This window comes from Budorcas taxicolor, chromosome 5 (genome assembly GCF_023091745.1).
Source record: "Budorcas taxicolor isolate Tak-1 chromosome 5, Takin1.1, whole genome shotgun sequence".
NCBI classification, from domain to species: Eukaryota; Metazoa; Chordata; class Mammalia; order Artiodactyla; family Bovidae; genus Budorcas; species Budorcas taxicolor.
Genome location: NC_068914.1, coordinates 10,315,118 through 10,335,151, shown reverse-complemented (window position 1 = coordinate 10,335,151; position 20,034 = coordinate 10,315,118). Strand labels below are relative to the sequence as shown.

General features: G+C 47.9%; 2 protein-coding genes across 2 annotated transcripts; both read right to left on the bottom strand.

The window, feature by feature from the left end:
- Positions 1-6,534: 6,534 nt before the first annotated feature.
- On the bottom strand, positions 6,535-9,158 carry LOC128048866 (mannose-binding protein A-like). The gene is made up of 4 exons (XM_052641324.1): positions 8,978-9,158; positions 8,475-8,591; positions 7,531-7,605; positions 6,535-6,908 (listed from the first exon to the last, which is right to left on the bottom strand). Exons 1-4 carry the CDS (start codon positions 9,156-9,158, stop codon positions 6,535-6,537), a joined length of 747 nt encoding a protein of 248 aa, XP_052497284.1.
- A 7,549-nt stretch (positions 9,159-16,707) lies between these two features.
- LOC128048657 (pulmonary surfactant-associated protein A) lies at positions 16,708-19,816 on the bottom strand. The gene is made up of 5 exons (XM_052641083.1): positions 19,729-19,816; positions 18,720-18,914; positions 18,352-18,471; positions 17,538-17,615; positions 16,708-17,084 (listed from the first exon to the last, which is right to left on the bottom strand). The coding sequence occupies exons 1-5, from the start codon at positions 19,814-19,816 to the stop codon at positions 16,708-16,710; spliced, it is 858 nt and encodes a 285-aa protein (XP_052497043.1).
- Between the last annotated feature and the right edge of the window lie 218 nt (positions 19,817-20,034).

The following is a 20,034-nucleotide window of genomic DNA, read 5'->3' as shown; positions in this document are numbered from 1 at the left end:
AGCTATAGCTAAAGCTATTCTCAGAGGAAAATATCTTACTTTTGCCATTACAATTTTTTAAACCATAAAAATATGAACTGAAAATAATTGAACATTTATCATTTTGAAACAAATGTTAAAAACAACAAAAAAATAAGGATAAAACAAATGAATATAAAAGTGAAATTAATGAAATATTTTAAAAATAAAAGAAATGATAAGTTAACCCAGAAACCAAACATTTTAAAGTCAAATAAAAAAAATGTATCCTGATAAATCTATATAAGAAAAAAAAGACAAAACACTAACAACCAGAGCAGTAGAGATAAGAAAGATGCTGTAACCACAAACATGAAAAAGATGAAAAGAACTTTAAAGCAATACATTCATCTCCTTTCAGGTACTGGTCATAATTAAACAGGACAAGGATGAAGGGAATCTGGCATCTCAGCTTAGCCCTCCCTCACTTTAACTTCGTGGCCTGGGGTCAGATTTGATGTCCTTGCCTTGGGGCTCCGCGTGGTTACAGCTCCTGGTCAGGGAGGGGGAAAGCGGCACTGCTTTCTCTCTAATCTGGAATTCAGCCCAGAGCCCCAGGGTATTGGTCCAGAGTGCTCACAGTGAGTGTGGTCTTAAGCTGGTGAGTCCAGGGTGCTGGAGACATGTGTGGGCGTGGGGTATCTGGATCTGGCCCTGCGGGTAGGGGCTTTTAGGGAAAGGCCTTCCAAGAGAGTGGAGCAACCAGGGGGAAGGGGAAGAGCCGGAAGCAGGATCTTGTGACGTCTCCAAGTTCTGACAGAACCCCGCCTCTGACCTGGCTGCCTTGTGATCTTTGTTTGCTGATCCTGTCTTACAGATGCCAGCAGAGGGCAGCAGGAGGCCTCAGCTCTCGGGGCACGAATTCACCGGACCCCGTTGCTCGAGAAAGGAGGCTGCGCCCAGAGCCGTATTCCAAAACAAATCTGGCTACTTCTCTTTTGGATCCAGCTTGAAGCTGAGTCAAGCTCCAGAGAAGGGAGTCGGATCACACATTTTGGGGGAGGATTTAGATTCAGTCATTCATTTGTTTACGTATCCAACTTTATTGAGTGTGTATGTGACTTCTTGGGCTCCCCTGATAGATGAGCTGGTAAAGAGTCCACCTGCAATGCAGGAGACCTGGGTTCAATCCCTGGGTTGGAAAGATCCCCTGGATAAGGGAAAGGCTACCCACTCCAGTATTCCAGCCTGGAAAATTCCATAGACTGTAGAGTCCATGGGGTCTCAAAGAGCTGGACACAAGTGAGTGCGTCCTTTTCTAGGTCCTGGAACTGCAGAGGTGAGTGGCAGTGTGGTAATACAAGAACAGTGAGAAGAAATGTTTGCACGGCACTTACTGCAGGCTGATACTGCTCTTAATGCCTCACTTCTATCAGCTCATTTACCCCTCATGACATCCCTGTAAGGTGGGCAGTACTACTGCCCCCATTTTACCAGGAAGGCAGCTAAAGCACAGAGTGTATGTGACTTGCTCAGGGTCACACAGCTATAGAGTGGTAGAGCCAGGTTTCTATCCATACATTGATTTTGCCACACTGATACAAGTTAGTGGTCAAGATGATTTCAGGTAACTATAATTGCTAAAAATAAAATAAAATAGGGCATTGCAATGATGACTGGGGTTGGGCCGACCTTGCTTCAGTGGTCAGATAAGGAGTTTGGGGTGGGGATGGGACAATTCCCTGGAGAAGGGAGTGGCTACCCATTCCAGTATTCTTGAACAGAGGAGCCTGGTGGGCTACAGTCCATAGGGTTGCACGGAGGCGGACATGACTGAGCACTGAGCAATCGATAGTGGTGATTACAATGCAAGACCTGGCAGGGGTGGAGGATCTTATTAGCACCCAGATAAAATCTGCTGGAAAATTCTGAAAGAGACGGGAATACCAGGCCACCTAACCTGCCTCTTGAGAAACCTAGATGCAGGTCAGGAAGCAACAGTTAGAACTGGACATGGAACAACAGACTGGTTCCAAATAGGAAAAGGAGTACGTCAAGGCTGTATATTGTCACCCTGCTTATTTAACTGATATGCAGGGTACATCATGAGAAACGCTGGGCTGGAGGAGCACAAGCTGGAATCAAGATTGCCGGGAGAAATATCAATAACCTCAGATATGCAGATGACACACCCTTATGGCAGAAAGTGAAGAGGAACTACTAAAAAGCCTCTTGATGAAAGTGAAAGAGGAGGGTGAAAAAGTTGGCTTAAAGCTCAACTCTCAGAAAACGAAGATCATGGCATCCGGTCCCATCCCTTCATGGCAAATAGATGGGGAAACAGTAGAAACAGTGTCAGACTTTATTTTGGGGGGCTCCAAAATCACTGCAGATGGTGACTGCAGCCATGAAATTAAAAGACACTTACTCCTTGGAAGGAAAGTTATGACCAACCTAGATAGCATATTAAAAAGCAGAGATATTACTTTGCCAACAAAGGTCCATCTAGTTAACACTATGCACTATGGTTTTTCCAGGGGTCATGTATGAATGTGAGAGTTGGACTGTAAAGAAAGCTGAGCGCTGAAGAATTGATGCTTTTGAACTGTGGTGTTGGAGAAGACTCTTGAGAGTCCCTTGGACTGCAAGGAGGTCCAGCCAGTCCATCCTAAAGGAGATCAGTCCTGGGTGTTCATTGGAAGGACTGATGCTAAAGCTGAAACTCCAGTACTTTGGCCACCTCATGAGAAGAGTTGACTCTTTGGAAAAGACCCTGATGCTGGGAGGGATTGAGGGCAGGAGGAGAAGGGGACAATAGAGGATGAGATGGCTGGATGGCATCACTGACTTGATGGACATGAGTTTGAGTGAACTCCAGGAGTTGGTGATGGACAGGGAGGCCCAGAGTGCTGTGATTCATGGGGTCGCCAAGAGTCGGACACAACTGAGCAACTGAACTGAACTGAATGGAACTGAACTGAAAAGTGAGAACAGCAGAGCTGGAAGATCCCAAACAAAGACTGCCCTGCAGGTTTTGCAAGGTCTTGCTGAGCTAGGATCCATAATCCAGGCTGGAGCCTGGGCTTGAATGTTGCAGGTTTTGGTGGTTATATTCATTCTGGTCCAGGAATGAAACCTGTATCTATACTTTCACAGGAGAGAGTTGACTTACAGACATAATTTAAACTTGGAGTCCACATCTTAGGAGCAGGGAGTATTTGCTATTCTAACTCAATCAGAATGACTTTCTATGAACCTGAGAATTGGTGATAAGTGGTTCAGGGCACAATTAGTTTGGAAAAAAATTGTCAGGTAACAAAAATGGAAGACAATCCTTCGAACCTGCAGCGTTGCCCCTGAGATGGGCCCTGCAGGTCTGAAACTAGGTGTGATCATGGATTTATCCAGCTTTAAAAAGGAGAAGCCATCACAGACCAGTTTGTAGTTGGGAAACTGAGGTCCAGGGAGCCAGCATGTTATGGCAAAGACTCTTCTTCCATCAGCACAAACAACAGGACTCAGAGGCTGCTCAGAGTCCTGAAGCCCCAGTGGAAATGTGCTGCCTGAGGCCCCTGAAGTCTGTCCTTGGAGCACCTGGCTTAATTAGGTCCCCTGTGCAAGAGATCTCAGGCATCATATGCCCTTTAGAAAAGGAAAACAGCCTGCTTTCAGCACTTGAGAGAGTGAGAGAGATTATCTGGACAGTCTTCTTGAATCCATAATCTCCCTCTTGTTCCAGGTCTTGGGAAGCCTGGCTTAACTGCAGTTTCCATCTCTGGACTCTCATGAGAATCCAATTTTATATTAACTCCATGTTTTCTTGAGCTGATCAGCATGGGCCCCACTGCTTGCTGATAAGAACTGGAAAGTGAATTTAGGGATACGGTTCCCTCAATACTAGACTGAGGGAAGAATGCTGCCAGGTATACAACTAGAGACAGGAGCTCTGAAAAGACAATCAAGTGCTCAATTAGAGAGAGAACCAGCTCTACCTGTCCAAGAGCCTGGGGAGAAGCTTCATGTCCTACAAGGTGGGCCAGGACAAGAGGGAATCCATAAGGATCTTCAGCAGGACTGGCTTATGGGTAGGGGAGCAGGATCGGGTCTTGTATCTCATGGGACGCTCTCAGAACATGAATGTGAAGCTCTAATGAATGAGGGATGTAGCAGGGAGGGAGCACCATGGAAGGAACTAGAAGAAGAAGGCTGAAAGGGAAATGGAAGAATTTGAGTTCATCCACAGATTTTTATTACATTTCCCTGACCGAGGGGGCACTCATTACATTCAGTTCAGTTCAGTCGCTCAGTCATGTCCAACTCTTTGTGACCCCATGGACTGCAGCACACCAGGCTTCCCTGTCCATCACCAACTCCTGGAGCTTACTCAAACTCATGTCCATCAAATTGGTAATGCCATCAAACCACCTCATCCTCTCTTGCCCCCTTCTCCTTCTGCCTTCAATCTTTCCCAGAATCAGGGTCTTTTCCAATGAGTCAGTTCTTCACATCAGGTGGCCAAAGTACTGGAGCTTCAGCTTCACCATCAGTCCTTCCAAATTCTTCCATTTCCCTTTCAGCCTTCTTCTAGTTCCTCCCATGGTGCTTCCTCCCCCCTTCAAATTCTGAATGAGAATATTCAGGACTGATTACATACTGGGAAACAATTTCTGTGAAGCACATGACTGTATCCTTTTCAAATTTATAGCTAGACACTGTCCCTTCCGCACAGTGTAAACAAAGGAGATATTCATCCCAGGGTAGAAGTGGTCCCCATTCCCGTTCATTCTTATTATTAAAATAGAAAGAATTATATAATGGTTACCTGTCCGTTTTCTCATTTTCATCTTGGCAGTGATAAAATTCAGGTGTAATTTTCATGCTTGGTTACCATAATTCTCTTGTTCTGGGTCATCATCTATGTATCTTCTTTCCTTCTAAAATGTTTCTCGACTTTCCTTCTTCTGTTTGCCATAGCCTACATTCTTTATGTTTCATATATGCCTCTTCCATACATTTTGGGCACTTTCCCATTCCTTTGGCAAGCAGCCTGGATTTGAAGTGCAAATAGTGATTTGCTTGGCTCTGCATCACAAAAGCACCCTTCTCACTGCCCCCAAGAGCAGTGCCTGAAGAAGAGCTACAGGAGGTTGAAAAGTCAGTGATGTGACCATTGTGGTGGGCCAGAGGCCACGGACAAGGCACTCTCCCCCTTACCCTGCCAGCCCCAGTGTCTTTAGCACACCCCGCCCCTACCCTGATAGCCTTGCAGATGAAGCACAGCTTGGAGAGAACTCTACCCTATAATATTCAATTCTCAATATTCCACCCACTCATCCATTTTGCTAAGTCTTTGGTGCACCACTCCAACAAATGCTCATCAAGTGTTTCCCAAGTACAAAGTGTCCCCTCTGGTACTTTGGATACAAAGAAAAATAAAGTGGAAAACTAATTTAACAAAGATATTTCACTAAGTTAAAGTGGTCCTTAGCCCACTCATGAAATATTTTCAATCTCATTTTGTGATTGACCTACAGGTGGAGCCAGAATTCACTCTCTTCCCCCAGTTGGTTGCATGGGCTCTATATAATCTCAGCTCCATCACCCTGAGATTGCTCAAGAACATCCATAGTCTTGAGCTTGACTGTCAGCCAAGATGGTGTCAGAACTCTGCTCAGAGGGGAGGTTTTATTTGCTGACTGGATGGTGCTGTACAACTTCCCCTCCAGGGTATGAAACTCACCCTTGTGAAGTTTCCCTCTTGTCTCTACTAATAATGGACCTATTGACCTATAACGGGATGAGGATGTCACAGAAGGAAGAGGATGCTGAACACGGAGGGACTAAGACCAGTGATGCTGTGGGGAACGACACAGCCTGCCTGACCATTTGCTTCTATGATGCTGGCATACGCTGCACTGTCAAATCAGTCTCCTAAAAGTATGCAAGAAGGAAAGGCTGCCCTTTGTCCTCAGGATCACCACAGTGGCTATAGGGAGACCACAGCCACTTGAGCAGGCAAAGGGATTCCTAGGACTATTCACTGTTACCCATGCCAGGAGTTATAGTCTGGCAGTGAGAAATTCTCAGGGGTAGCTCATGAATAACTAAAGCAACACTTATGTTGTAGACATGGCTGGGCTAGCCATCAGAAGGAAGGAGACTTTGACACCAAGCAGTGGCAACTTGGAAAAATGGAACTGGATCTCTTGGAGGCTGAGACTAATGCTTGCTTGGACACAGACGTGGTCCTCCACTGATCCATCAGCTGGGCTGATGTCCTCACTAAAAAAGGAGAGAGTTTGCTTGCTTTTTCTGTAATTGACTCTGACCCAATGCTGTGCTCTTAGGCAGGACAGACAGTGTCCTTTGCCATGGACTGGACCAGAAACCTTCATGCCCCACTGTCAGCCTCTTTTCACTTCCTCCTCCCGCAATCCAATACACCCCTTCACTTTCCTCCCATCCCCAAGAAGGAATGAGTCAACACTGGATGTGGGAAAATAAACACAGAATTCTCTTCCAGAGCAGCAGAGAGCTCAGCAGGGAGTCACTGGGGGAGCAGAGGAACTTGCCTCTTCAGGCTGGAAATTCACAGATGGCCAAGAAGGAGGAAGAACAGGAGATGTCGTTCCAGAGCCCATCTGGTAAGAGGAGCACACAGTCCTCCCCTGAGCCATGGTTATTGGGCTCATTCTTCTTCCAGTTGCTGTAGCCTAGCCTTCCTCCAGTTACATACATAAACTGCCCTTCGGTCACCTCATCTGTGATGCCCAGGAAGGCGATGTCGGGGGCCATGTCCTGGATGGCTTTGTTCTCCTCTGCATTCTTGGGTGTGGCCACGGTGGCCCCAAGTGCAGTGCACAGAGCCTTCACGCTGGAAAAAGGCATCTTTTCACCATTGGTCACGTACAGCTTCTTCCCAGACTTTTTGCCCAAGGAGAAGGTTTGCACTGAAATCACAAAGGGTAGGTGGGGTTGATTTGGCTTAGAGCCCAGCCCTGGATAGATGAAAAAGCCCTTCTCTGGGAATCTGGGATTGAGCCCCATTCTTTACCACCTCTGGTGAGATCCTGGTAAGAAAGTGAAGGCAAGCCCCCGGCAGCAAGCCAGCGATCTCCTGGGATAGCCCATCCTTAGGACAAATATCTGGAAAAATTGTCCCTGTACTGGTGAATCTAGGGAAAACATGCTAGAGCCCCACTGCCAGGTGTGGGCACCAGAGTGAGAAAGAGGCGTGGATACCCATCTGAGACCCATGGGTGCTGAGGAAGGAGCAAAGATCCCAGAGTCAGCAGACCTCCACTCCATCCTCCTCCATCCTCCTAACTGCATGCTGCATGCTTCCTGGACCTAGTTTTTTCTCACCTGTCAATAAAATGGGTGTAATACCCACACATAGGGATGGCAAAAGGATTGAATGAAATCATATTATTAAGAAAATGACAACCAACCTAGCCCTGGTATATAATAAGTGGTCATACATGTAAGTTCTTTTCCGCTCTTCCCCCTGAACCTAGAGCTCTCTGGAGATAAAAGAATCCAGAACACATTGGCGACAGAAAAAAAGCTTACACTTTTTGACATGATCCAGTTCTGATCGCAGGTTCCTTATCTGTCCCTCCAAGCTAGCCAGCTTAGCCTCGGCAACTGTAAAGCAATAGAGAGAGGATATTTATTGAGAAGAAGACCTTAAATTGGAAAGCAGAGTATTTTGAAAATACATGTATATATTAGTGGAGTAAAAAGTATTCCAGAAAAATAAAAACATAAAAAGAAGCAAAAGGAAAATAAAATGTATTCCTGCCTTCCCAAGTATATATAGTAACTATTGTAAAAATATAACTCTGGAAATACTAATAATAGTAGTAGTAGTAATACCATAAACTATAGCTCTGGGTCCTTTTCTTCATATATTTCTTAAATATTATAATTATTCATAAGAAAGGCCCAACAAATTATTCTCCTTTTTGAAAAATTTCCCTAATCTTATTTTAACTTCTTATTGTAGGCAAACTCTTGAATACATTTATTATTTTGATAGGCCAGTGGATAAATATTAGTAAGAGGTCATCATTTTGGTTCTGTTGTTACTGAATTTATTTTACTCTGAACTAAGTTGCTATGATGTCCCCCATTATCCAGGCATTCTATGAGGCCAACACTTTTCATGCCACTCTTGTGACAACAGGCATAAAGTAAGAGCAGAGAAGAGCCGTCTCCATCCTTGCAGCCTGCAGCCACGCGCTGGACTGCTGCAGCCAAAGAAAGGCCAGGGCACACGGCCTACAGCGGCCTGCTCAGGGAGCAGCTGGCGGACTTTGGAAGTCTGTACCCAGGCAGCTGTGGAAATCCCCTCAGGCCCCGAGGAGCTGAGAGGAACAAGAGTGCTGGGTCAGGAAGCAGAGCTGAGCATCTTTCAGTGGGGCAGCAGGAGACAGGGCACCTCCCGCCTGGCCTGGAGTTCCCAGGGCCTGCGTCCCCTCAGCCCCTGCTACATGCTGGGGTGGGCTCCTTACCCGAGCTAGCGCCACGATCTCCTTTGTAGCCCCTGGGTCCTGGAAGCCCAGGGTTCCCTATATTTCCTGGAGGCCCCATTTTCCCTGGAGGGCCCTGGGAGCCTCTGAGCCCTTGCCCTGTTGGAAGATGAAGGAAATATGAAGAAGTAGCTGTCACTCATTCTCTTTCTCCGAAAGCACGATAGTTGATTGACCCCAAGAAACCGCCACTCAACTTGTGGTGACTCAAGGAAGAAAGATCCTCCTGCATCCCGGGGATGGCCTGTCCTAAGGCAGCTCCCTGAGCAAACAAGACACCCCTTCTCTAAGGACAACCACGTACCGCCAATTCCAGGGTGGCAGTGAGGGATCCTGGAGGGCCAGAGAAGCATCTTTAGAGAATGCCCTTTCACAGGCATGCACCATAATGAAAGATGAGCCTCCTCCTGTCTCTACGCTAGACCCCTTAGAGAGGACGCTCTCCGACTGGGGCAAAGGTTTAAGAAGACTGGCCTGTCATCTACCTGGTTCTCCCTTTTCTCCCTTGGGTCCATCTCGCCCGTCTCTTCCTGGGGTGCCGTTAGTGACTGGGATGGCACAGGCCACCACTGGACAGGTCTTCTGAGCATCCTCAGTGGCTTTTGTATTTGAGAAGGGTACTGTCATCACACACAGGAGGACAGGAAGTGATGAAAACAGGGACATGATCCGTACCTTAGAATGAAGAGAGTTGAGGAAAATAGTTTCATCTTATTTTGTTTAGCCAACATTTGCCACCACCTCTGCAAAGAGGAACTAAAAAGCCTCTTGATGAGGGTGAAAAGGGAGAGTGGGAAAACCTGGCTTAAAACTCAACATTCAAAAAACTAAGATCATAGCATCTGGTCCTATTATTTCATGGCAAATAGAAGGGGAAAAAGTAGAAGCAGTGACCGATTTTATTTTCTTGGGCTCCAAAATCACTGTTGACAGTGACTGCAACCATGAAATTGAAAGACACTTACTCCTTGGAAGGAAAGTTATGACAAACCTAGACAGCATATTGAAAAGTCGAGACATCACACTGCTTAAAAAGGTCCATATAGTCAAAGCTATGTTTTTCCCAGTAGTCATGTATGGATGTGAGAGTTGGACCATAAAGAAGGTTGAGTACTGAAGAACTGATGCTTTCAAATTGCAGTACTGGAGAAGACTCTTGAGAGTTCCTTGGACTTCAATGGGATCAAGACAGTCAATCCTAAAGGAAATCAACTCTGAATATTTATTGGAAGGACTGATGCTGAAGTTCCAATTATTTGGCAATCTGATGTGAAGAACCAACTCACTGAAAAAGACCCTGATGCTGGGAAAGAGTGAAAGCAGGAGGAGAAGAAGGTGGCAAAATATGAGATGGTTGGATGGCAGCACTGACTCAATGGACATGAGTCTGAGCAGGCTCTGGGAGATGGTGAATGACAGGGAAGTTTGGCATTCTGCAGTCCATGGGGTCGCAAAGAGCTGGACACAACTCTTGGAGCTACTGAACAACAACTGATGTGTTGGGCCCTGTTCTCAGGGCAGTTGACACAGGGAAATATCACAACTCTTGGCTCCAAGTTACTCCTAAGCTACTAGGAAAACTACTGCTAGGATAAGAAAACTATTAGAGTTAAATTCAGTTCAGGTCAGTTCAGTTCAGTCGCTCAGTCATGTCCGACTCTTTGCGACCCCATGAGTCACAGCACACCAGGCCTCCCTGTCCATCACCAACTCCCGGAGTTTACTCAGACTCACGTCCATCGAGTCCGTGATGCCATCCAGCCATCTCATCCTCTGTCGTCCCCTTCTCCTCCTGCCCCCAATCCCTCCCAGCATCAGAGTCTTCTCCAATGAGTCAACTCTTCACATGAGGTGACCAGAGTACTGGAGTTTCAGCTTCAGCATCATTCCCTCCAAAGAAATCCCAGGGCTGATCTTCTTCAGAATGGACTGGTTGGATCTCCTTGCTAACACATGTTTAGATGCAAGAGTAACCTAATAGGGGCCCATTTTCCCTGGGGCTCTTTTGCCCTGTGAGTTCAAGGCTTGTAGTTTAGGCAGCATTAAAGCATGAGAGCCCATGGGGTCTGCACGTGACACACAGGCCCTGTTCCTTTCAGAACAGCTGATGGCCCAGCAAAGAGAGCTCATTGCTGGCATGAGCTTTGGCTGCTCTCTTAACTCCCTTTCTTGAAGGTCTACATGGCCTAAGTTTCCCTCTTCAATCCCCTCCTATGGACCCTAAAGCTAGACTCAAAACTGTTGCAGGTGACCCAAGGTCCCACAAGGCCCATTGCTTGATGGCACCCGTTTTTACAACATCCATTGTCTCATTTCACATAAAAATCTGTTTTACGCCCCAGGGTCCCAACCACCCTCAGAACCACAGCTGTTTCCCAACAGCCTGTCAATCATCTTGTTTAATAAAGTCTCTGTTTTGTGACAGGCACTTGCTGGGACTAGGGACCCAGATTGCCCTGAGGTATGGAACCTTATTCTAACCCTGAGAATGGAGGCTTCTTGGTCATTGATCCCAGCCAACTGAGACTTAGATTTACCTTCTTCCCTTCATTTGAATTTTCCACGGAGAGGCCATTTGTTCAGCCAGAGCCCAGGCTTCTGAAATTTCTGTTCACTCTGGGCCCGGTGGGGTGATCTCACGTTCCTCCTCCTGGCAGGATTTGCTGCAAGCTTCCCAGATGCCTCTCTGGCTCTGCACCCCATCCAGCCATCAGATCCCCATCCAGTCTTTGCCTGAGCTGGCCCCCTCCCAGAAAGCCTTCAGAGCCCTGCCGCCGTGGGCCTCCCCCTCTGCTTATCTCTGGCCTCTCACCCCAGTGTCCCTGGAGCAGCTTCGTACTACTGCCTCTGTCCTTGCCCCCCCTGGCCTGTCAGCTCTCTTAACCCTTTCTTTTCTCCAGGACTCAGTGAGAAGCAATGAGTTGGAAGGGAGATGTCTTTCTTTTTTAGGATTTTGAATTTGGGGATTAATTGATCTCGTTTTTGGCTGTACCACACAGCATGTGGAATCCTAGCTCCTGGACCAGAGATGGAACCACTGGTGGGTAACCCCTGGACTGCTGGGGAAATCCAGGAATGGAGTTTTCTTTATCAGAGCTTCACCTTTCTCCTTTCTTTACCTCCCCTGATTATGCTACAGACCAAAGCCAGAGCTAAACATGTTGCTAGCATATACACCCCATTTGCATCCTTCCATTTGGCTGAAAAGACTACCTTTAGTTTGCAGATGGTCAACTAGATCCAGGAAGGGCACAAGGCCCTCAGGGAAACTGATGACCCCACCATAGCCCCTGCCTGGAACTCACCAGGATCAAGTCAAATGGCCAGACTCTTGGCCCAGGCCTCCACTTCTGTCCTCCACGAATGACCTACTAGTGCCACCTCAGAGCACAGAGGCTGTGGCCGAGAAGCTGGTCCTCCAGCCTGGGCCTTTGGCAGATGCCTCAGCAACGTCAGCCCCAACCAGTCTAGTGAGCAGAGACAGTGGTGGACTGGCCTTCAACCCCAGATTAATGAACAACCATCCTTAGAACTGCCATATCCTGGGCAGTTCTCCAAGGCTGCTGGTGGGTCCTCCACCTTAGCACTGGGCAGCTCTCTACTGCAGCACCCCAGACACCTCCTACTGCTCCCTCTCACACATCCATCTCTACCACTCAGCTATCTGACCATCTAGAATCACAGATTCTCAGACCATGAATCAGATTCATAGAGGATAGTTCTTTCCCAATATTTATTTCTGGAAGAGACATGCATACACATCCTACCAAACAAACACATGCTCGTGCACACACAGACACACACACACACACACACACACACACACGAGTACACACCTCTCTATCTGTTGTTCTGCCTAGTTCACCCCTTCATCCATATTTAGTTTACTGGGGGTAGGAGGGAAGGGGTTAAAGACCTACAACATGAAGTCACCTCATCCCTTTCTTCTCATTCAGAACATCCGTTATCTGTCCTCTCTGGGTGCATCACAGGCCTAGGCACAAGGAAAGGAAGTGTCTGTAAATAACTCAAATTCAGAGTTGAACATGGGCATTTGTGCTAGGTGATCTAGCCGAGAACACTTCTCTCCATCTTTGCACAATTACTTGTTGTCATTCAGATTTCAGCTTAAGTGATATCACTGGATAAAGCCCTATCACAAAATTAGAGTTCTCTGCTTTAATTATCTGCTTCTAGTCCATCTCTATGTAAAATTGTCTCATGTCTTTGGTTGCCGTATGTATTGACCAGCCCACTCCTTTACAACAGGAAGTTCATCAGAACAGGGATTTTACATCCCCACCTAGAAGAGGGCCTGGAACAGAATCAGTGCTCAATAAACATTATGAAACAAAAGAATCCTCCAGCACCGTGTCCTCAAAGAGGCTCTCTTGACTTCCCTCCACCTAGAGCTGATATCTGTGCTCTCTTTTCTAGGGCAGGAGCTGCCTTTGATTCACTTCCTTGTCTCCAGGGTGTAACTCAGGGCTGGGCACACAGCGAGAATCCATCAGTAGAGTGAGGAGAGAAGCAGAGACCCTGAGCAGGGCAGACACCAGATCAGTCCATGGCGCCTCCACGCCTGGGTTTCCAGGAGCACCCAGTTCTTATCTCCAGAGCCTGATCAAATGGCCTTTTTCAAGTCCCTGATGCAACTTTGAATTCCTGCCTTCCCCTAAACTTACACCTGCTCTTTGAAACACTTATTCTAACAACTAAAGCAACTCTAGAGGTTTGCTTTGTCCCGGGGGGTGGGGCCACTTCCCGTTGACTCTACTTCGTGATTGATGATTTGGCTCCTCAAGCATTGGCCCTTGTGTACTCAAGTCACCGTGCCCTGTTCGGCAAGCCTCCCAGATTCCCGTCATCAAGGAGCCTGCCAGGCGCTGAGAGGAGCCCACTGTAGAGAAGATCGCCGCCTCCCACCAGCACACCAGGATCATGTTTCCTGATGCCATTGACATAACTCTGAAGGGCCCTCAGAGGACAAAGAACACTCAAACCTTACAGCAAATGAGCAGACCTCCCAGAAAGGGGGAAATCTGAAACAGAGATTTACATACAGCTAGGACACGATATCGGAGAAGGCGGTGGCACCCCACTCCAGCACTCTTGCCTGGAAAATCCCATGGACGGAGGAGCCTGGTGGGCTGCAGTCCATGGGGTCACGAAGAGTCGGACACAACTGAGCGACTTCACTTTCACTTTTCACTCTCATGCATTGGAGAAGGAAATGGCAACCCACTCCAGTATTCTTTCCTGGAGAATCCCAGGGACTGGGGAGCCTGGTGGGCTGCCGTCTATGGGGTCGCACACAGTTGGACATGACTGACGTGGCTTAGCAGCAGCATGGAGCTATTAATAAAATTTCAAAAACCTTGTTCTTTGGAAAATCAAATATATTTGGCAGATAGGTCCACAGTGGCTTGAATGATTGCTCCTAGTTTCTCATGTCTTCTTTTCATAGAAATACATAGCCATGCCCTTTACTATTGTACTTTGTAGCACCTCCCACTGAGTGTGTGGAGTAAACACCCTGACCCCTTTGGTATTTGACTTGGCTGTGTGAACATGAGCAGACACTCAGGGAACAGCAGCTTTAAATGTGAGAAGAATATCTCCCTAGTAGCCACTAATATCAGGATAATTAAATGATGTAGAGAAAATAGGAAGCCCCCGAGGAAGCTTGACATAAAAAATAGTTATTAAAAATCTAGTCGAGCATCAACGGTTAATAGCCCAGTCCCTGGACTCTGACTTTCTGTATTTACAGCCCACTTCTGCCATGAACTGGCTGCATGATCTTTGGAAAATCATTTTAACCTATATGTGCCTCAGTATTCATTTTTAAAGACTCTGGTGCTGGGGATGATTTGAAGGCAGGAGGAAAAGGAGATGACAGAGGATGAGATGGTTGGATGGGATCACCAGCTCGATGGACGTGAGTCTGAGTGAGCTCCGGGAGTTCATGATGGACAGGAAGCTTGGCGTACTGCAGTTCACAGGGTTACAAAGAGTTGGACACAACTGAGTGACTGAACTGATTCATTTTTAAACTGGGTATAATGATAGCATCTACATATTAGGGTTAATGAGGATTATATGAGTTGGTACAAGTATAATATATGGCGCATAGTAAGTGCTATGAGAATATGAGCCGTTAGAGTTGGACTGTGAAGAAGGCTGAGCGCCGAAGAATTGATGCTTTTGAACTGCGGTGTTGGAGAAGACTCTTGAGAGTCCCTTGGGCTGCAAGGAGATCCAGCCAGTCCATTCTGAAGGAGATTAGCCCTGGGTGTTCTTTGGAAGGAATGATGCTAAAGCTGAAACTCCAGTACTTTGGCCACCTCATGCGAAGATCTGACTCAGTGGAAAAGACTCTGATGCTGGGAGGGATTGGGGGCAGGAGGAGAAGGGATCGATAGAGGATGAGATGGCTGGATGGCATCAGTGACTCGACAGATGTGAGTCTGAGTGAACTCCGGGAGTTGGTGATGGACAGGGAGGCCTGGCGTGCTGCGATTCATGGGGTCGCAGAGAGTCGGACATGGCTGAGCGACTGAACTGAACTGAACTGAAAGTGCCATGAGAATATGAGCTATTAGACCAAGTTGAGTATATTCCAGGGATGGAATTGTTCAACATTAAGAAAGGCATCCATGTAACTCACAAATTTTATAACACGTTCTAGAATCTTAATAATCTTATAGATAGGTACAGTCTTGAAGCCTTGAAGCTCACTCTTTTCCTCAAACTAATACACAGTCTCATAATTATTTACATATATTTTTCCTTAGAATGCAAACTTTCTGGGGTTGATTTAAAATATACTCCAAATGATTATTGCCCCTAGCTTTGTCATTAAAATCTGTTTAATTTCTGATTCACCACCACCCTGGCCATAGAGTGGTAGGTTCTTAAAATGAAAGGTAGGCAGTAACTTTTTGACTTATTCTTTTGCATGTGTGGATGGTAGAGAGAATGATGGTGCCCAATGTGCTTCCAGGATGGAACCAGGTGGCCCCTATCACCCAACAAAGAAAATTTAACCTGAGATTGCACTTCCCACTTTTCAGGTAAGTGGGGGTTCAGAGCTAGAGTTAACTTGACCTCTAAAAATACAGAAATGTTTCTTGAAACCAAAGCAGTGGAAACTCATGTTAACACATTCATGATTTATTACACTTGAATCATCTCTGTTCAATGAGAAGGTGGGGTGGTTATGAGCACAAGCTTCAGGTCCAGGTAGATGAGTTTGAAACCAGCCTCTGCCAATTGCTTCATGTTTAAAAAAAAGAAACTCAAAACATTTAACTTCTCTAAATTTCAGTATTGTTATATAAAAGATAGGGGAAAATAACACTCATCCCATGACACTGTGCGAAGATTAAATCATATAAGATGTTTTAGAAGTGCATGTCAAGGTGCTTGGTATATAGTATGTGGTCAATAAATGGTGGTGTGACAAGTGGTGTGAACCCCTCACTGAGTTCTGAAGAGGTGGGGAATGTGTTCATCAGCAGGCAGTTACTTGGGTAATGTCTACGGTGGGGGTGAGATCTTCCTTAGAGGCGCTGGCGGACACCCCAAGACTCAAGGAAGTGGATAATACCTGCCAATCACTAGGAATAAATTGGCCTCCATCATGCTGGAGCACCACCTGACCCTCTGACTTCATGGAGAGCCTAACAAGATGCCTCCCCACAGATCTCAGGTTGATAGATAAAATGTATCCTTAGCTCCACATGTGTGAAATTTCCCAGAAGTCCACCTATCATTGTGCTTGAGCAGAACTGCTAAATCTTGATGAGGCTGGGCAAGCAGTGAGCTGCAAAGACAGAGTAGAGGGGGCCAGGAAGCAGGCACCCAGTGTGGTGCTTTGGAGGGAACCTTCATCTCAGGACCTTACTGTTGCCATCTATAAATAAAGGAACTGGACAAGAAGAGGAGGAAAGAAACCTGTCTCTTGCAGAAGGGCAAAGTTAGAGTGGCTGCCAAGAGTGCAATGCTGAGAAGGGGTTCTGGGGGAGTCAGACTGATTAGTGATCACTGGGGAGGAGTTAGGATCCACCCAGGAGTGGAGTGATCAAGAGTGCCTTCAATTCTGATAGCCACAAAGGAATTATAGCACCTGATCCATAGACCAGGTGGATTCCCAGGATGGAGGCTGAAAGGAAAGATAGGACTCTGTCCATCCTGTGGCTTTGGTGCCTGCTCAGAACTCACAGATGGCCAGTCGGTACTGCAGGCAGTTCTTGTCATTCCACTGACCATCTGTGTATATCTCTACACACTTCTCTTTACCCCAGCCCCTGGGCTCCCCTGGGTACCAGTTGGTATAATTCACAGGGGCTCCATCCAGGTAATAGAAGTCTCCAGCGGTGGGGCCTTCAGCCAGCCCCAGGTAAGCATAAGTGTTGTGCTTCTTCACGATGCTGGTAATGGCCTCATTCTCCTCTGGACTCCTTGGGGCAGCGATGTGTCCACCTGCTCTGGCACATAACTCTTTAATGGCATCAAAATTGAGTGACTGCCCATTGGTAGAGAAGACCTTCTCTCCCACTGCCAGCATGGACCCCTGCAAAATGAGGACTGACAGCAGAAGAATCCAGGTCAGGCCACAGACCTCTTTGCCTCCTTCCCTTCCGGCTCTCCACCTTTGTGTTCTCCCCAATCTCTTTATCTTTGCCTGCCTCTGTCATCCCTCCTTCTTCCAACCCCAGTCTTTCTGGATTCTCTGCTATGCCCTCATGATTCTGTTTATTCCTTCACCCATTTAGCAATTACTTATTATTATGTGTTATAAACTGTGCAATTTCCTGGGAATCAAAGAAAGCAATATCGATAGGGACCTTGCTTCCCCAGGACATAGGGAGCTAATTCATGTCTATTTCTCTCACCTCTGGCCATTTAAGAACATCTAAAAAATGACTTCCACATCTACACTTGTTCATCAAGTCTCTAGATTCTGGAGCCTGGTTCTGAGGATGAGGAGAACTAATGGGAGACCCCCTACCATATAGAGCCCCAAGGAGGACCCCTTACCGCCCCATGACTGTAGGACTTGATGTCTGATCTCATGGAGTGTGCCCTGGAGCTCTTCATCTAGATACGCTGGAAACCCTGTAGAGAGATCCCCAGCAAGATGAGAGAACCAACAGGTCAACAACAAGCCCACTTGCTGCCAAGCAGATTTGAGATCAACTGCAAGCCTGGAATTCGGCCCTTCCCTTGTCTAGAGCCACCACCCAGGCCCCCGGTCGTAAGGGTCCACAAGGCCGGAGTGGGTTTCCGTCTTCCCTACACGCTCATCCCTCAGTGCCTCCTTGCACCTGCTTGCCCCTTCCCTGCTCTTCTTTCCTTCCATGTCCTTCCATGGCTCTGTCTGTCCATATCTGTGGAGTTTTCTAGTTCCTGGGCAGGGCCCCTTTCCCACCCTCCATTAAGAGTAAACGTGGTTCTTTCTGTACTCTGATGCACCCTCATTGCTGCTATAAGGCATAGTAAGAAACCAAGAGCTCCAGAGGCCCCCTGGGCAAGCAGGGCCCCCAGTTTCATCATCTGTCTGCTCCTTGGTCCATGTGAGCCCATACACCTCAGCCCCAGGAAGGGCTTCCCCTCCTTCCATCACTATTCCATTTCCCACACCTGATGTCCCGTATCTTCCTGGCAGCAGTTGTAATGCACAGAAAACTTTTGATTCCCACCAGACTCTGCACTTATGACCCACACCCCAAACACCTCCAGGATGCCCTTTGGGAACTTGCACAGTTTTGTCTGACCCCCATCATTCCTCATGTGACTGAACACATGGGCACGGTGTCCAGTTGCCTCTGCCCACTGGCCCCATCCAGCTCACCTGGAGGACCTCTCTCTCCAGGCTCTCCCTTTTCTCCACGTTCTCCAGTGAGGCCAGGGGCTCCAGTCATCCCATCACGCCCAGGGAGGCCTGGCATTCCTCCAGGGGGGCCCATGGGGCCTGCAGAGAGAGGGGGAGGAGGATGCATGGTATCTGTAACCCACAATGAGTTGGGGCTTAAGTGACTGGACCTCCATTTCAGCCAGGCTGACTTGCCTGTCCTTCCACGGGCACTGAGGATAGACCGTCCAGGGCTGTTCCAGTCTAAGGGTCCCAGGAAATACCCACCATCCAGCTGACCCTTGGACCCACCTGGGCAGGTGCTCCCCTTGAAATCAGGTCACTGTCCCCCAGCTCCCACTCAGTACCTGGAGGCCCAGGGTCTCCTTTGATACCATCTCTCCCATCTCTTCCTGGCAGGCCATGGGATCCGGGAGTGCCAGGAATGCCAGGGCTTCCAAGACAAACTTCCTTCGTGTCGCACTCGAGGCTAGAAGCCACCATCCAGAGGAGCGTAAGGGTCAAAGAGCACAGCAGCATGGCGCCTGCTCCAGCGGCTCCTCCTGTGGAAGGGAAGGGCCGTGGCCCTGCTGAAGCATTTATCAGGGTTTCCCCTTGCTCTGCTTTGTCAAGATTCAGCACATGCTGGGGCCTGAGGGCTGGGTTGGTACTGACAGGAGCTCTGGAAAGACCCAAACTATTCTTGGAAATGTCAGCATCATTTGGTACCTAACACGGTCTCATGCCCCATCCCCTTGGCTGGAGGTGGTATGGTACCTGGGCAGGTGAGGGGTTGTAAAGAGCTCTGGAGAGCCAGAGGACCTGGGTTCTAATAGAGTCTCTGTTCCTCGCTGTGTATCCACAGGGAACTCTCTTGGCTTCCCCTAACACGTCTGTCCTGGAGGAAATCCTGGCCTGTACCTCCCAGGTTGCTGGGAGGAAGGAAGTGGTCACTCACTCACTCATTCTGTCTGTCCCTCATACTCTCAGATGGCCTCCTTTTGAGTTGAGGGATCACAATCCTGAGGATGAGGAGAAATGACCAGGGCCCATGGCTTGGCCATTCCCAGTTGGTCAACAACAGGGAGTCCCCTCCTCCCTGCTCTGGTGTCCCTTTCTCCTTGGCAGGCTGTTTCTCCCCCTGCCCCAACCCTGCTGGCCCTGCTGAGTCCTTGGGGAGAAGGGACTTGGCCTAGGAGCACAGTAAAGAATGAGGATATCTGCAAGCCCATCATCCTGCACCCGTAGTTAGGACTCTATGGAATAGCTCCCAGTAGTACAGAGGAGGACCCTCCTTTCCACCTGACCCGTGGTGAAGCCTGTGCCTGCTGGGCTGGTTCGCCCTGGGGAAGACTCAGAGGATGGGGCTAAACTCACCTGCACGAACACAGCCCGTGCTCCCTGCCTCCAGAGCAGTGTGGCCAGGTGGACGGTGCCATTTATACTGATGTAGGCCCCCAGGCATCCTCTCCAACCTGTAGAGGTTCCTGTCACAAGGGCCTCTACACCAGAAGGGCCGGGCAGGAAGCCGCCATCTTGTTTACTCAGCATTTCCCCACAGGCACTCAGGCTGGAGAGGCACTTAGAAAATCTGCTAACGAGAAACTCCAGGTCGGTAAGAAGGGAAATTTCCCATGGGCCGGAGGTCACCCACTCTCCCTCCATCCATCCAGTTTCCCACGC